At 50.2% G+C, this 17,505-nt stretch overlaps 2 protein-coding genes and 1 pseudogene across 2 annotated transcripts; all 3 read right to left on the bottom strand.

Annotated features, from left to right (window-relative positions):
* Positions 1 to 7,354: 7,354 nt before the first annotated feature.
* Positions 7,355 to 8,215, bottom strand: LOC125757468 (tigger transposable element-derived protein 6-like). The gene has a single exon (XM_049413071.1). The coding sequence runs from the start codon at positions 8,213 to 8,215 to the stop codon at positions 7,355 to 7,357; it is 861 nt and encodes a 286-aa protein (XP_049269028.1).
* Positions 8,216 to 11,909: 3,694 nt separating this feature from the next.
* LOC125757467 (uncharacterized) lies at positions 11,910 to 12,952 on the bottom strand (annotated as a pseudogene).
* Positions 12,953 to 15,666: 2,714 nt separating this feature from the next.
* Positions 15,667 to 16,536, bottom strand: LOC125757326 (uncharacterized). Its single transcript, XM_049412795.1, has one exon. It carries the CDS (start codon positions 16,456 to 16,458, stop codon positions 15,667 to 15,669), a length of 792 nt encoding a protein of 263 aa, XP_049268752.1. The 5' UTR covers positions 16,459 to 16,536.
* Positions 16,537 to 17,505: the final 969 nt, after the last annotated feature.

Here is a 17,505-nt window from a genome sequence, read left to right as displayed (position 1 = left end):
GACCGTCGTTCTGACCACTGGCCAAGCGCGAAAAGCACGAAAGGCATTGGAATCTGAAATAGAATCGTTCCGCATAGCATCCCAGGTTTCTGGAAAGCCAGAAAACATCGCTTGTCGCCCGGAAGTGAGCATGACGATATCCAACAACATGGCAGCATCTCTGACCCTTGCTTCGGTTGCAATTTGCTCGTGATGCTTCCAATCGGCGCGTACTTCAAGGAATGCAAGTTATAGACTACCTTATTTACAGCCCCATCTCACGCGGTGAGCGAGGCAGCGGCCGTATTTTGTCGTTATGATCGACGGTTCGTTTTGATGTTTCGGTGGTAGCTTGCTGCACTGGTGGTGGCTTGCTGCAATGTCAACATCGTCGTCGTGTGAGGTAGCCCTTCTCCCTGCGAAGCAACGACGTGAGGCGCTGCGGCTTTTCTTAAACGTTCTATGACAGCAAGAGGAAACGTTGTCGAAATGCGCCTCGTGGACTAACTCCAACATAACGCAGTTTGCAAAGTGCGACGTAGCGTAGGCAGCGTACGCTTCCGGGCGCCCCATAGGATCACAGCAGATACTACTGCCGCGGTTAAACATAAGATTGCGAAAAAAGGAAGTCCCGAAACGCTTTTATGGCATCTTTATCTCAAACAAGACAATAATAAATTTGGCATGTTGTCATTCATCTACTCTGTAATTCTTTTTCGTAATTTGCCTGCGTGCGCGCAATAGTTTTCAATCGAGCAGCGCGACGGAGCCCGTTTGTCGCAGTCGCCTTCGCTCGAAAGTCGCGTGCTATGCATGCGGTTGGGCCTTTACAAAACCTGATGCGTTGTCGCCTCCGCAACGAAGGGGAAAAAAAAAAAAGTTCTCCGCCCGCGTCTTTCTCCTCCCGTGCCATCTCGGGTTTTAGCGGGAGGGCGTCCGCTCTTCGCGCTGCGTCGTCTGCTACCTTAGAGCTCCGACTGCCATGACCGATACACTGAAATCTAAGAATCCTCGCATTTCGGGATATAAGTTCGTAGTACTGAGGCGTTGTTAAGATTACACGGGAATTAAATAACGATCGTTATTCTGAAATGTTCGTTAATCTGAAGTTCGTAGTAATGAAATATTTTTACATTGAAACTATAAGCAGTCGGCACGGGATTTCTTAAAAGTTATAGCACGTATTCGCAAAATTATTGCGGCAGCATGTTCACATAGCAAAAGTGTGCATATTTCCCTTCATTACAATTTTTGGACCTCGGGGTTGTTTACTGGCCCTTTAAGGTGCAGAAAACCACTATTTATTCTACTGGATTTGAAGCCACATCCTCCGGTGCACTGTCAAAAGTTCTTCCGCCTCGATTGGCAGCATCGCTGGGTTTTCATTGTCGGCCTCTGAGTAACTTTTACACGGTGTTGTAAGCACCTTGAAGCACATCGTTGGCGTTGCCTTTACTATGGTGGCTACCATATCTCTACCGCATTACGAGGCTTGTCATAAACACATAAACAATGTGCGTGCCGCACGGTTACCACCTACACACATGCATACAAAATGTAAATGGCGACTGGAAGCTGCCACTGCTGCTAGACTGCAGCAACGTCTCACACGAAAACTGATGATGATGATCACGAAGTGGTTACTTTCACTTTTGTAACTGATACTGTGGGCGCTACAACGTTACAATAAACCATTGTGGTGCCCTTTTTTATTTGTTGCCTCAGTTTTGTGGGTTTAATGCTTTGTTTAAGAACAAACAATTCAAAGAGTACAATGGGGCACGCGACTATGGTGGCTTTTACTGAAGCCGTAACCTCTGTGGTCGCCGCACTGCTTGAACTGCAAGTTGCTGACACCCAAGACCACAGCCGCTTCATTGTTATAACAAAATCAGATATATTTTGCGAATGCTCTCGCACTCAGTTTATCATACTCACGAATTAAATGTGGACATATTGGTCTCGCAGGATCGCATGACTTTTTGCGTATAGTATAAGGTGCATCTTATACACTGGAAAATGCGGTATGTTGATGTCAATAGTGTATGAAGTGGCGACAGGATCCCAAGAATAAAATTGTTGAAAGTAGTGCCTGCATGCGTGTTATGTGCTTTTTCGTCCATGTCTTGAATAGCAAGTGAGCCAGTTTATATATTGTCTTCGTCATTCCATTGATGGTGCTTCAACTTCTGGGCACTAGCGGGAACTCGATAGTTTCAGTTACTGCAAAATCAGCTCATGCTTTGTATGAAAAAATATTTTTTTGTAAAGAGTTGCTATATGGCGTACTTATTTTGCATGCCAGTTGAGGTGAAAAAACGTGTACTTTTCTGCAAATTCTCATCTGATCCATTGTCCCAACCGCCTCCTTGGATAATGTGTGATGGTCTTCTTTCTCTGTCACAGATGATGCTGTAAAGGGATGCCTGTGCTTGTGCGGATGAGCACCGAGTCTAAATTGGAGTGATGTTTTGTGATGCTGTGTGCAGGCACGGCTGAATGACGAGCGGCCACTTAGTGAGCAGGAAGTGCGGACAGCCTTGCGCCGTGCAGCTGAATCCCTTGACCAGTTGGTGTGTGACAGCTGCAGAGGAACCTTCAAGACGTACATGTCCTTCTATGTGCACCGCAGCCACTGCACCTCCACAGAGGAGAAGGTGTGTTCACATCTCTTGGTTTATGCTAAACAATGACGCAGAGGGGCAGTGTTAAGGCAGCTCATGCCTTCGAGCCGGTAGTGCAAGGGTTCACCCAGTGTTTGACAACTGACCGTACTTGAGGCTGTGATTCAGGAAATGGCTCACGCAGGTCATCGCTGGTAAGGGCTTGAGCTTCGGCATAGTTCGTTGTCGATGAGCGGCAGTTGTACTCTCTTGTTCACAACTCAAATGTCTTTTCAGTCGTCGCTGCCTCTGAAAAAAATTCGTAGACTGTATTCAGTGGTTTGACATTTTGACCGCACAAAAAAGACGAGGACAGAGGGAGGTACGACGACACAGGCGGTAACTGCCCGTGTCGTTACCTCCCTCTGTCCTCGTCTTTTTTGTGGGGTCAAAATGTCAAACAGTAAGCACCGACTAGTCCAAATGCAAGTTCTCCTGCCTTCGGTGGGTTTGCGCACAAGGCCGGTGAACACTTCTTGCTTCACTTCCCGCATTAAATGCAAACTGTCTTCTGTTCAGACATAGTGGAGTCACCATAGCCACACAAATGTGTCATCTCCTCAGTGTAAATACCGATGTTTTCATTTTGAAGCTGTACATGTGTTTCAAGCAAAGCTTTGGCCCTCACTTTACAAACAACACTCGTGAAATTATCCAGGAATGTGGTGCGCAAGAGGTCCGAGGTTGTTATCATGGACATTCGATTTTTGAACCAGGTCTTGGTCCTGTCTTCGAGGGAGAAATACTCGTTGCACAGTTTTTTGTTGCAGTCCCAGTTATTAAAAAGTGGCAACCTGGTTGTGCATTTCCAGCTAGCTTTCTAAATCTTTGCACGATAGTGCATGGAGAGTTGGCGGCCCCCTTCGCTGCTGCTGCAGCAAGATCGATGTAGGCGACACAGGGGCCATTATCGTAGCTCATGCGATGGTCATAGCCAGGGTATTTCTGGTGCTTTCCGGTAGAAGCTCGTGTTCTGATGTTAGCCCTTGCTGCCTGCAACTAGCTCAGTGATCCGTGATGGCTTTGGTGTCTTCTTCACGACTTGCATTTGGGTCATGGCTTGACAAGCACGCCCTGAACATAAATAAACCAGCATCTCCACCAGATGTCGTGTGGTTGTGGTGGCAAAGGATCCAAAACTCAAGCCTGTGAAGATGAAACATTTTTATTGGGTGAGCTTGTGCCCAGGCAAAACAAGACTCAAAGTAGAATCGGCACTCGCTGTACAGTTAAACCTGGATGTAACGAAACCTCTGTTTAATGAATTCCTGGATTTCACAAATTTTTTTCATTCCCCTACTCCATCCCCAGGGAAGCCTATGTATTTTTTACCTTCATGTTACGAAGGCATTGTGGCAGATGACTTTGGTGTGAATTTTACATGCTCATCATTCATTATTTTGAGCAGTAGATTTGCCGAAAATTTAAATAAATAATGCATAACTTCTGCTTTTGCTGAAAAACGCCAGGCCTGTGCTGAAACCGCAGCACAGTCACAGCGAAAGCTGGAAGAGCGGCGTTTCTAGAGCCCGTTGTAAGCTCTCTTGGGGCTACTAATACAAGTACACTAGCAAAGTACCCACTACGCCATAAATCACAATTTTTGTGAAGTTGGGAAGCACCTACTAAGCCATTATTCGTAATTCTGCGGAGAAGCGAGGCACCAGCTACACGTCTGTAAGGCATTATGTGCACTTTGTTGACGCAATGAAGAATTATGGCTCAGCCCTTTGTAATGGGTGGGAAGCTTTAAACGGCCCACCAGTTACGCAGTTTGCATTGGGTGACGCCCGGTCACTATTTCCCTCTCCCGCCATGCTTTATAACATACGTCGACGTGGGAGAGAGGCGGGGGGGGGGGGGGGGCGAAGAACTTTACTGAGACCCTGAGGAAATGGATCATGCGCTTATGGGCTTCCTTGGCAACCAATACAAGTGCACTTACCAGGAACCCACTACGCTATAAATCATTGTAATTTTTTAGAAGTAGGGAAGCAGGCACTATGCCATTTTTTGTCATTCTACGGAGAGCCGTGGTACCTGCTAAACGCATCTAAAGCATTATGCGCTTTGTTGATGCTGCCCCTGATGACGATGAAGAATTATGCGGAGGCCTTTGTAATGGGTTGGAAGCATTCAGCAACCTACTCGTTCGCAATTCGCATTGTGTGGCGCCTGGTTACAGAATTCGCATTGTGCGACGCTTGGTGCTTCATACTTAGGACTGTGCAGCGCTCACAAAAAGGGACAAGGAACAGAAGAAGTACACAGGACATGCGCTGACTCTCAACTGAATTTTTATTCCGGAAAACACAAAAAAGTAAGCATGAAGAAAAAATGGAGTCACGTGACTTGTACTCCAGACACAAGTATGAATCAATACCAACTCGCTCAATTTTCTATTCTAAGTCATGCTTGATGCTTATTTTACTCTTCTACCACGCTATATTGCATACGTTAATGTGGTTCCTTCCCGACATGAAGCCTGTATAAGACCTTTTTGCAAAGCAGTTTCAAGCACCGGCATGGCTCAGAGGTTGAATACTGGGCTCTCACGCAGGGGGCCCAGGTTCGAACCTCGTTCCAACCTGGAATTTTTTTCTTATTTCGTTTTTTTTTTTCTTATTTTGAGCGATAGTGGTTACGGACACCGGCGGCGGCGGCGGACAAGTACGGCGCCAAAAACGGCCGCTGAAATGATCTCATAACAGCTTTCGCTGTAAAACAGGGAAGCGGCGATCGTGAGAAGAACACATGCAAGTGCAGTGAGCCAGAGCAGTCGATCCCGTGTGCCACGATGATGATGATGACAGTCGCTAGCTCCTCTAACGCCGCTCTGTGGCAGATCTTACGCATCATGACACCAGGTGGTGCTGTTGTGTGTACCTGATTTTGTTTGCTTTTAAAGGCGAAGCATTTCTTAGCGAACCTCAGGAACTTTGGCCATTTCTATCTACGTATCTTATCTATCTACAGTTAAACCTGGATATAACGAAATTGGAAAAAGTTCGCGAATTTTTGTTACATCCAGGTTTTCGTTATATGCAGTTTTCGAGTAAAGACTAGAGAAACTATCGTGAAAACCAAACGAAGACGCGGCGGATGCCAGTTCAGTGCCACTCACCTCAAATATTTATTTAGCACAAAAAAAACTGCATTATTTTGGCTTGTGTCTTTCGCGTCAAAGATGACGTCACGCGGCTGTTCAGTTAAACCAACTCATCCGATGCTGCCTCGTCATCTTGTGAGCCAACGTGACAGCGCAGAACGTCCAGCGCGTCCAATACCTTCTTCGCGGTTAGGCAACGGCGATGTATCTGCCTCTGACGAACCTTCACCATCACCGCGATCTTGGACAGTTTCTACAAGTGCCACATCCGGCATTTCTTCGGTAGATACAGCATCACTGTCAGCGCACAAAAAGTCGTCAAGTGCAATGTCGTCGGGCACTCCACCATTCACATGAAGTGCATCCCACGCTTCACTGACATCGGATGGATTTGAAGGTTCCTAGGGTTCTTCTTCGTCGACTCCAGCCTCTGTAACCATGTCACGATTATCTCGGGGGTGCTTGCAATATTGGATCGGATCGGGAGAGAGCAAGACGGGCACGTGAGACCGTGCTAGGACGGCAAAAACCAAGTTTATAGCAAGTAAAAGGACAACATAAAGCAAACGTTAATGGCACTGAACAATTCAAACAAAAACCTATTTACATTTACAAAATCTCAGTTCATACACAGAACTGAAACTAGCTAAACAATGCGCTTTAGCTAGGCTTAGGTACGTCTCTTCGACTGAGTCTGGCCACTATGGGCCTTGCGGTATTAGGATGTTCTTACAGTTCGTCGCGTCGACTCGATGTTCCCGTTGCGTCAATAGGCAGTTTTAGAATGCTGCTTGCGGGCTCCCGTTAAGTGACGGAAATAGCGGGCCGCAAATGCTAACGCTAACTTAGCGTACGCTATTCTAAAACTGCCTAATCTCTCATGGAGACCGTCGCCGACGTCCTCAGTAGGCCTCCAAGTTCAACGTCGGTTGCCTTCGTCCAGCCTACTGCTTGCTCTCGTCGCATGTGTCCCCAGTAGTCTTCTCCGTCCTCGGTCCGTCGAGGTTAGGCCAAACTAGGCCTTGGTCCCTTGCTTCAGGACTCCACAGGTGACGGGCGCCTCCTTGACTGAACTGTGGTCTGCAGCCGTCCTGCCGAGAAGAGAAGGGCTGCTGGCGATCCCAGAACTGCCGTATTGAGGGGCGACGGCTCCGGGCAGCCTCGCTTGGAGCCTTCCAAGGTCGACGGCCGCTCCCCGGTCCTTGCGTGCCGCCACGTCCAGAACCGAGTACCATCCGCTATCGCCGCGGGTGCGACGCTTGCTTCTGCCTCGATCTTCTCTGTCCGGCGCCCCACAACACAGTGCCTCGATCATCCTTCGTAGTTCACCATCACGGCTCGGGTCGCATGCCACGAGCCCCTATCTGGCCAATCGTCTGCGTCGACATGGCTGGTGCGCGTGCCATCGGGTGACTTTTTGCTTCTCGCGCATTGTCACCGCGCTTCCACGTTCGGCACGCGCCTCGTGCCCCTCCTTTACTCATCACAAACCACTGACACCCGGGCTTTCATGAAGCAGTTTGCGACTGTGTCAGCTTTTACTTCCTGCCACGAAGCAGCAAGCATCTCGATGGCTTGGTAAATGTCTATCTTTGTCAGCCGTTCAAAGCGACAAGAGGATCTTCTGAATGACGCGACGACGATAGCAGCACTTAAAGCTGTTGATGATCCCTTTGTCTAACGGCTGTATTAGGGACGTGCAGTTGTCAGGGAAGTACTGCAGCTCGATGTTCGACAGCTGAAGGCCTTCGATGTGGTAAGCAGAGCAGTTGTCAAGCAATAGGCATACTTGGCGACCCTGATGCTTGACATCTTCGTTGAATGCCTTCGGCCATTCAGTAAAGATTTCTCGGCTCATCCAGGCCTTCGAATTGGCCACGTACTTGACTGGCATCGGCTTCGTGCCTTTAAAACACCTTGGCTGGGCATTTTTTCCTATATCTAATGGGACTCTTTTGTCGCTGCCATCACTGTTTGCAGAAAGCAAGACCGTGATGCGTAGTTTGCTCTGCTTTCTGCCTCGACAATCGTGCCCTTTAAGCTCCAGCGTGCGATTCGGCAACATCTGGTAGAACAATGCCGTTTCATTGGCGTTGTACAAGTCCGCCGCCTCATAGCGGTCCAAGATGCCAGGCAGCTTCTCGTCCATCCACGAGGCAGAGGCATCGCTGTTAGCAGACGTGGACTCGCCGCTAATCACTCTACCGACGACACCGTGCCAGCTCTTGAACCCTTGCAGCCAGCCGTTACTTGCCTCGAAATCATCATGGCCAAGAATCGACGCAAAATCCTTCGCTTTCTGCTGCAGGATTGCGCCACTTATGGGTACGTTGCGTGCCCGTCTGTCCAGAAACCAGGTGAAGACGGCCTTGTCCACATCAGCGTACGTTGACTTCTTCAGTCTTTTCTCCTTCGAGCCCGTGCCCGACTCCGCTGCCTCGCGGATGCAGTCCTTCACACTCATTATTGTCGACAGGGAGGTGGCTGGGATATTAAATCGCGCAGCAACGTCCTTCTTTTTCTCACCCGCGGAAACCGCATTTACAATCGCAATCTTTTCTTCAAAAGACAAAACCTTGCGCTTTCTCGGCACGGAGCTCATTGTCACAGCGAGAGCAGCTGAGAGGCCTAACAAGAGAGGACACGACCTACCCGCCTCACCGCTTCGTTCACCCGTTCGGCACAGTAGCGCCACCAGACGTCGCAACTCGCAAGCAAAAGCTGCATAGCGTGGCCTTCGAGATAGCGCGCCGCATTACCATCTCAAAGGCTTTGCAACGAGGAAACTCCGTTTGCCGCTAAGCGGCTCAAGCTATTGTAGCGATGGTTGTATCATCATCGCGGCACGCACTTGCCTGCTGTACCTGCTGCAATGGTGTGCGCTCTACCCGCAGCCGCCCTCGTGTATTATTAATTTTCGTGTTATAAAAGTTACGCATTGTACATACAAAATTTTAGTAATGTTACGACTCAAAATAATATATGATCAGTTCCACAAATTCGTTACATTCAGGTCAATTACCGCAACACCTTTGTTACGTGGAGGTCACAAATACATGGGCTTCTATGGGGATGGTAGTGGGGATTGAAAAAAAATTCGTTAAATTCAGGAATTCGTTACATGCAGGTTCGTTACATTCAGGTTTAAGTCTATCTATCTATCTATCTATCTATCTGTCTGTCTGTCTGTCTTGCCACCTACGTCTGGGCGTTCTCCAGGTCATCTCCATAACTTGTAATATATCAATAGTGGCAATGCTTGGGATCAGTGTATGATGAACACGATCCACTGGTCATGATATGAATAACTCGAAATACAGTGTCGCGTATGTCATGAAACCCTTTCTCTCAGTCACGTGTGGCACATACCTGCATACCAGTGTTCATGTTGTGTGGGTATGTGCCACAGGTGATAGAGAGTCTTAACCAACACAGTAACCGTGAAAACACACACATTGACACGCAATGAAAGTGATAATAATAAGAATTATTGGGGTTTTGTATCTGAAAACCACGACATGATTATGAGAGACGTTGTAGCAAAGGGCTCCGGAAATTTTGACCATCTTGTATTCTTAACGTGTACCGAGATCGCACAGTACACGGGCGTCTAGCATTTTGCCTACATCGAAATTCGACGGCCGCGGCCGGCATCAAATCCGCGACCTTCGGGTCAGCAGCCGAGTACCGTGACTGCTACACCACCGCGGCAGACGCGAGAAAAGTGGGGAAGCTGAAGAAAGAACAGCCCTGGAAGATGCTCCACTACTATCCACTTGTCCGCGGGGTCCGCAACTTGGACCACGTGGATTACGCAAAAACCGGGATCAATGCTTCCTACAATAAATCTGCCTAGAGAACCAGGCCTCTCATCACTACTGGTGACCTCAAAATTGATTTATCAAGACCCAACAACGCCTGGTCCTTATACTGTGTGAAAGACTGCATGAATGTGGACAGGGCATCAAAAGACCTCGCTTCCACGTCTAAGACAGGAGGCATCATGGATCATTTCATCGTAAGAGGCATGTAGAATTTCCACCAGCGGTACTATACCTCGCACTTTACTGCACTTAGAGCCCCTCATAGCCGCGATCACGAACGAATCCGAATAACAAGTCTGGTCCAGCTGCTGGGGCTCACTGATCACGGTGATGATGACCTTGTTCAAGAACTGTCAAGAACCCCTTTCACACATGCACACAGGTTCGTGCGTGCGTGCCTGCATTCGTTCTCCGTGCGCGTGCGTTCTCTGTCATACCGGACAAGTATAAGCATAACAACTGTAACAACTGCAGCTGTGACTGTAACGTACGTGCCTGCGCGTGCCACTCGTCTGTGTATATATCGAGGGAAACCTTCCTGAATGGAGATTAGTTGCGAGTAACGCCTGTCCTGCGCATCTGTGTTCCTTCTTTGTCTTGTTTGGATTCGCGCTATCCAGTATTGAAGAATATAAGCAGTTCATATCAGCTTACCGCGTCTGGTGTTGGTAACACCCATGTTGCTGTTGGCATTGTTACGCATCTGTAAACAACTGGTTATATAATACATATGCGGCTATTTAACATATGAGTGTGCGTATACCACTTCCAAATTTCTCTAGCCTCATTCCGTAATCTTTCGCTGAATATGAAAAATTACGCCACAGTCACCATCCCGCGCATGCTTCGCATAACATAGATTCCCACGGTACGTGGGATCTGCCAAATTTTTTTAGTAGGGGTGTGCGAATATTCGAAATTTCGAATATTTTTCAAATAGGGTTTGCTATTCGATTCGATTCGCACTGAAATTTTACTATTCGAAATATTCGAACTTCCCAAAGACAAATACAGTCAATGTCCGATTGAAACTGACCCCTTCAGATTTTCAATACGCTTCACATCATTACACTGTCATATTGCGGCAAAGCTGCCCTCCAAGCTCCGTTACAGTCGAACTTTGCCAAGACAGTCAACGTCCGATTGGAAGTGGTCCCTAGATTTTCAGTGTGCTTCACCTCATCACACCCCGGTATTGCGGCAAAGCTGCCTTTCAAGCTCTGCTATTAACTCGAGAAAACACTGGTTCCAACATGGAGATGAAACATGTGGCAGAGGTGGGGGCTCAGTTAATGCTGTTTTGGACCTGAAATTTGGGCAGGAAGTCGAAAAAATCGAAAGCCGAAGCTTTTTAGCATCCAAAATTTCAGATGTTCTTATATATCGACGTCTACGAGACAGATTGGAACTCCGGACTTGGAAGGAGCACATTCTTGTCCGCCACATCAGTTCGGCTTCCACAGAAGTTGAAGGAGGAAGAGAGGCTGAGGAAATGGCATCTTTGCCTATGACGTGTAAAGTGTTGTCAGCAACACTTTGGTTGCACAAAATCATGTACATAAATACAATTCGGCCTCTACATTGCCTCATTCTTGATAAGACAACTATGAAACACTACCTCGCCAGTGCTTCATCAGCCTAGCAAAAAGAAACACTTTCATATTGCTATCTCATAAGAATATGCTTAGGGATCCTCTATAACACTTTTTTTTTCTGCAATTTCGCTTCGAGGTATTAGAAAAATATCCTAGAAATATTAGAAAAATATTCGATTCGATTCAGCACTCACACTTCAATATTCGAATTAGCTTCGCACCCAAAATTTTGCTATTCGGACAGCTCTATTTTTTAGTCTTGTGCTTGTTTTGTTGCCGTTGCATTGTGTGTGAGCAGACTCGACGCGAGCCTTAATGCGAGTGTCAATGTCAGCAGTGTGTATTGCGCGTTTCTCACAGTGATTGTTTGTTTCAAAAAGGAGTTTGGCAAGAAAGTGTAAAGTTTTGTCTTTCGCGGACAAGCTGTCGATCGTTAATGCGGTCGCTGCTGGCAAGGAGAAGAAGGATATCGCTTTGGTGGGAGGGTTCGAGCCGAGGCGGCCGGCCGAAGCCTGAGGGTCGCGGAGTAAAAACACACGCTCCGAGTCCCCAGCAGAAGTGCCCCTGTTTATTGTCAGTACAGCCTTTATCTACTAAATCCTATAGAGGGCACCTCATATTCGGCTTGGCACTCGCACCCTCTACATCCTTCCTTTTGGGAAAGTAACAGAAAGCAACCCCTCGCTCTCAGGTATGCAAGCAACGTAATGACAAATGTCTCTTGGCACGTTCTACAAGTTCAGCCACACCGGTGGCCTAACACAACATCCAGACCGAGTGCGCATAACCGACCCAGGCAGTCTTGAGGGAGTAGATGGGGCAACCGGTGGCAATGCAACTGGTAGAGGAGTGAGTGCCCTGGGAGTTGGACTGCTGCACACAGGCTCTGGGCGAGTTGGAGTCGATGGCAGGCTTTCGTATCCTTGTGTCCGTGGACTGGAGCTGCCGAGATCTAGACCACCTGATGACGGAGACTGCTGCGGGACCAGATGTCTCTGGTTGCAGATGAGAGCTCCTGCATCCGTCTGGACCACATAGGAGCGTGGACGCTGCGCTGGGCTAAGAACAGTGCCAGCACAATCTGTGTCACGAATCCACGCTCTCTTTCCCTCCTCCAGGGGCCGCAAATCTTGTGCAGCATGTCGACGGTCAAAATCTTGACGCTTCCAACGTCATTGGGCCGTGTCACGCTGGTGGAAGTCGGCAGTGTTAGGCGGTTCTGGAAGCAACTGCGGCCGTTGGGACCAGCAGGCGGGCCCTGAGACTGCGCCCCATGAGCAGCTGAGCAGGGCTATAACCAGTCACGCCAGGTGCATTGCGGTATGCCAAGAGGGCCAAAGGCCAGTCCGGAGACTTCTTGAAGAGTTCCTTGACCATCCGCACTGTATGCTCGACTTCCCCATTGGACTGCGGGTACCTGGGACTGCTGGTGACGAGGGAGAAGCCCTAGCTCTGGGCGAAGATGCGAAATTCTGCCTACGAAAATTAAGGCCAATTATCACTGACGAAGGTCTGTGGGATCCCATGCCTTGCAAAGACACTTTTGATGATGGAGATCACCGCTGTGGACGTCGTCGAGCGAAGGGACAGCACTTCTGGGTACCTTGAGTAGTAATCTACGAGGAGAAGGTAGTCGGCTCTTTCGTGATGAAAGATGTCCACCCCGACTCCCTCCCAGGGACGGCTAGGCGTCACAGTAGGCAGCTGAGGCTCTGCTCGCTGGACCCGCGTGGTGGCACAGTTGGGACAGTTCTCCACCATGGTTTTGATCTGGCTCCCCATGGTTGGCCACCAGACAGCTCCCCTGGCAATGGCACGGCAGCGGTTCACTCTGAGAGGTCCATCATGGAGGGGGAGAGGACGTGCTTCCGCAGAGAAGTGGGCACCAGCAGGCGTCCACTGCAGAGGAGAAGGCCGTCACCGATACGGAATTCGGCCCGATGAGCCCAGAACTGAGCCATGCTGAGAGGCAGATTCTCTTTCCAAGTCCACCCTTGCTCACAGTACGACTTGAGCTGCGCGCACTCCCATCTGCAGACTGGTGAGCTCAGGAGTCGTCGAGGAGGACTGAAAATGTGGGAGGGATAGCGCGGAGTGCTTCTTGAACGTACAGCTCCACCTTGTCAACTGCTGGAGTCACTGGCAGCTGGATGACTGGGTCCCTTGAGAGTGCATCTGCGGTGTCCAGCTGTTTCCCAGGAACATACTTGACGTCAAATTGGTACTGGAGAAGGTGGATGCAGAAGCGCTGGATTCGTGGTGGCATGAGATCAAGATCTGCGGTTCCTAGGAGCTTTACTAATGGCTAATGGTCAGTCTCCAGGGTGAAACAAAGACCCCGAAGAAACTTGTCGAATCGGTTGATGGCCCAGGTGGCAGCCAGTGCCTCTTTTTCGATCTGGCTGTACCTCCATTCCGTTTCTGTCAGCGCTTGAGAGACGTATGTTACTGGGCGGCGCTCCCCTGATGGCTGGTCTTGAAGAAGAACTGCACCCAGCCCGAAGGAACTGGCATCTGCAGAGACTGTTGTCAACAGTGCAGGGTTGTACCTTGTGAGGCAGATGTCCGAGGACAGCATGCTCTTGAGCTTTTCAAATGCTGGAGCTTGCACTGGTCCCCATGTCCAGGCTGCAAGCTTGTTCAGGAGACTTCTGATTGGCGCCGTCGTTTGAGAGAGGCCCGGGAGGAAGCGATCGACATGGTTGAGCATATTGAGAAAGCGTTGGACACAATGAATGTCCTAAGGAGCTGGCATGCGCTGAATGGCGGCCACTTTCTCTGGATCCGGAGTGATGCCATTGGCACCAACGACAACGCCAAGGAATCGCACGCTGGACACGCCGAAAGTCCACTTGGCAGTGTTGAGGGGGACCCCTGCTTGTTGAAGGTGACCTAGGACTGCCTGGAGGCGTTGGTCGTATTCTTCTGTGGTGCGGCCAAACACAAGGATGTCGTCCATAAGGTTAACAACACCGGCCAACCCTTCCAGCAGGGGAGACATCTGATGCTGAAAGTATTCCGGGGCCGATGTTATGTCGAACGGGAGGCGGCAGTAGCAATACCTGCCAAACAGAGTAATGAAAGTCTTGTACTTCTAGGAGTCGCGCGCCAGGCGTACTTGCTGAAAGCCTGAAGTTGCGTCCAACTTCTAAAAAACGCGTGTGTCACCGAGAAGTCTGAGGGTTCGGTCGACGGTCAGGAGTACGTGGCGTTCACTGAGAATGACTTGGTTGAGTTTTGTCAAATGAACGCATAGGCAGTAACCCCCCGCTGGCTTCGAAACGATGACAAGTCCCGCGCACCAGTCAGTTCGTTGATGCGCCAGATCACGCCCTCCTGCTCCATCTTGTCGAGCTCCTTTTTGACTACGTCTTGCAGCGGTATCGGGATACGCCGGGCTGTGCCGAGGGCATACGGTACCGCGTCAGGCTTGATACGTATCGTGTATTCTTCCAGAAACGTGCCCAGGCCGGTGAAAAGGGCTAGAGGGACTTCACGAGGTGGTGCTTCCGGCAGAGCTGGTGTGACGGCGCCGACAAACTTGACGACCGCAAGGGCAACGATAGCGGGATAGCCGAGAAGTGGCTGCTCTTGTCCCGCAAGGATGTAGAGGCACTCGTTGACTCGCCTGTCTCTCCAAGACTGCACTGCGTGGAAGGTGCCGAGAAGCTTCAGAGCTTGTTTCCCGGGTCCGAAAAGTTCTTCGCCGCGTGGCTTATCGAGGACAGCTGGGCAGCTGGGAAATGTGTGCTGTCGGGGTGCTATCACCCCCTGTAAAGATGTTTGCGCCTCATGGCGCACGCACGTCTCGCGGATAGGCCGCAGTGGCCGTCGAGCAAGCAGTGGCGCTGCGCTCGCGTGCGTTAGGGTTAGTGCGGTGGCGCCAGCAGCGCCGCCTGCGGGAAAAGTTAGGTTGGCAGACAGAACACAGCAGGGAGTCTCTTTTGGGGTTTGGCAGTGTGCGTGGATGGACGTTTCCCGCGGTGGGTCCGTGGGAATGATACTGCAGCTCGTTTCCCTCGGGCCCCTCATGGTGAGTCGTGCATCGGCAACGCCACATGTGCGGTGCATTATGTCTTATGTTGTCTTGAGTGTGTGTTATGTTTTCCGGGCATTCATTCTGATTGTATAAGGTTTAGTGTGTTACTAGTTTGTATAGGATTGGGCAGGCGAGCTCGCGGTATGTAAAAAGCAAGTTAATAAGTATGAACACTTGCTGGTTTGCCCGACGGCGTCTACTGTGTCCGTGTGTTCCGCGGCGATATCTCTCAGACCCCACAGCGTGGAACCACCGAGACGTTGGCACCAGAGTCCACTTTGAAGACGAGAGGGTGCCCGTCGACACGCACCTCAGCGTACCGCCCGTTGCGAGCCACCGCTGCGACGAAGTGGAGCTCTACAGATCCGAGGCACTTTCTTGAGCAACATACCGCCGCGAAGTGGCCTCGCTTCTTGCAGTGGTTACAGACCGCTTTGGCCGCTGGACAGTCAGACCGTCAGTGAAACTCGTGACCGCAAAATTCGCACTGCCCACTTAGGCCTAGACCGCTTTTCGAAGCCTTGCCAGCTCTGTTGCTCATGTGCGAACCATTGGGCCGGTCACTTGACACAAAGTCGGCAAAGTTGCCAGAGTTGCGTCGTCCGCGTGCACGCTGCATGGGTTTACACGAAGCCGTCGCATCCACGTGAGCTGCCATAGGCGGTTGCCCAGCGGTGAGGGACAGGCGTTGTTTTTCGCGTTCGGTGTCTTCGTGCTGACGAGCTTGCACGATTGCGTCGTCCAGGGAAAGGCTCGGAGTGCGGCACAGCTTGTCTGAAAGGTGAGAATCCGCCAAACCCACGACGAAACGGTCGCGAACAAGACGCTCTTCAACGGCAGGTGACGGGTAGTTACACTTATGTACCATGTTCCGAAGGGCCGTGAAGAAACTGTCGACAGTTTCACCTGGCTGTTGGGTCCGCTTATGAAACCGAGAGCTCTCGTACGCCTTGTTTACGGGGTGCACGAAGTAGCTTGTGAGCCGCCGGGTGACTTCCGCGTAAGACTTGTACGCGTCTTCATCGGACATGAGAGAACTGAGGACGATGCATGCACGGGGACCCATGCAGTAGAGGAGAGTCCTAACCCTAGTCTCCTCCGGGGCTGCGTGCATGCCAGTGGCAAAGGCATAGTCCTCAAATTGCTGTAACCAGGGCAGCCACTCGCCGGCATCGTCGAAGGAGAACGGAGCCGGACTCCAAAGAATGGTGGCAGCGAGAGCAGGAACTGGAGCGTCTTCGTTAGCCATGTCGAGTGGCGGGAACCAGGCATCCCACTTCTGACACCATGTAGCGGGAAGGTTCAGGCCGAGGAGGTAGGCCGAAGCCCGAAGGCCGCGGAGTAAAAACACACGCTCCGAGTCCCCAGCAGAAGTGCTCCTGTTTATTGTCAGTACAGCCTTTATCTACTAAATCCTATAGAGGGCGCCTCATGTTCGGCTTGGCACTCGCGCCCTCTGCAGTCGCTACGCGATTCAACATTCCTGCCAGCACCCTGTCGACTATCTTGAGTGCGAAAGACAGCATCCGCAGTGCAATTGAGTTGGGCACAAGCTCGAAGAAAAAAAGGATGATGTTGTCAACGTACGCCAATGGGGACAAAGCCGTGCTTATGTGGTTTTTGGACACATGTTCTCAAAACGTGCCCATAAGCGGTGCCATCCTACAACAAAAAGCGAAGGATTTTGCTTGCATCCTGGGCTACAACGACTTCAAAGCTAGCAACGGCTGGCTGCAAGGATTTAAGAGCTGAAACGGAGTCGTTTTGAAGATCATTAGTGGTGAGTCAGCCTCTACCGACAGTGATGCTTGGGCATCGTTGGTGGCCGAGGAGCTGCCTGGTGCTTTGAGCCGCTACGAGGCAGCTGACGTTTATAACGCTGATGAAACGGCTCTGTTTTATCAGATGCTGCCTATTCGCACGCTGGCGCTTAAAGAAGACCACCACAGAGACAAGCAAAGCAAACTCCGCGTGACGGTTTTTGCTTTGCACCAACAGCAATGGCAGTGACAAACGGGTCCCGTTGCTTATAGGGAAAAGCGCCCGGCCCAGATGCTTCAAGGGAACGAAGTGAATCCGGTAAAGTATGTGGCCAATTCAAAGGTGTGGATGTTGCGGCCGACCTTTTCCGATTGGTGGAAAGACTTCAACGAAGGCATTAAGCGACAAGGCTGCCAAATCTCTTTGCTCCTGGACATTTGCTCTGCACACCACGTTGATGGCCTTCAGCTCTGAAACATAGAGTTGATGTATTTTCCTCCGAATTGCACATCCCTGATACAGCCACTGGACAAGG

Source organism: Rhipicephalus sanguineus, chromosome 2, assembly GCF_013339695.2.
Source record: "Rhipicephalus sanguineus isolate Rsan-2018 chromosome 2, BIME_Rsan_1.4, whole genome shotgun sequence".
NCBI lineage: Eukaryota > Metazoa > Arthropoda > Arachnida > Ixodida > Ixodidae > Rhipicephalus > Rhipicephalus sanguineus.
The sequence above is the reverse complement of the archived record's forward strand: the minus strand, read 5'-3'. Positions and strand labels throughout refer to the sequence as shown.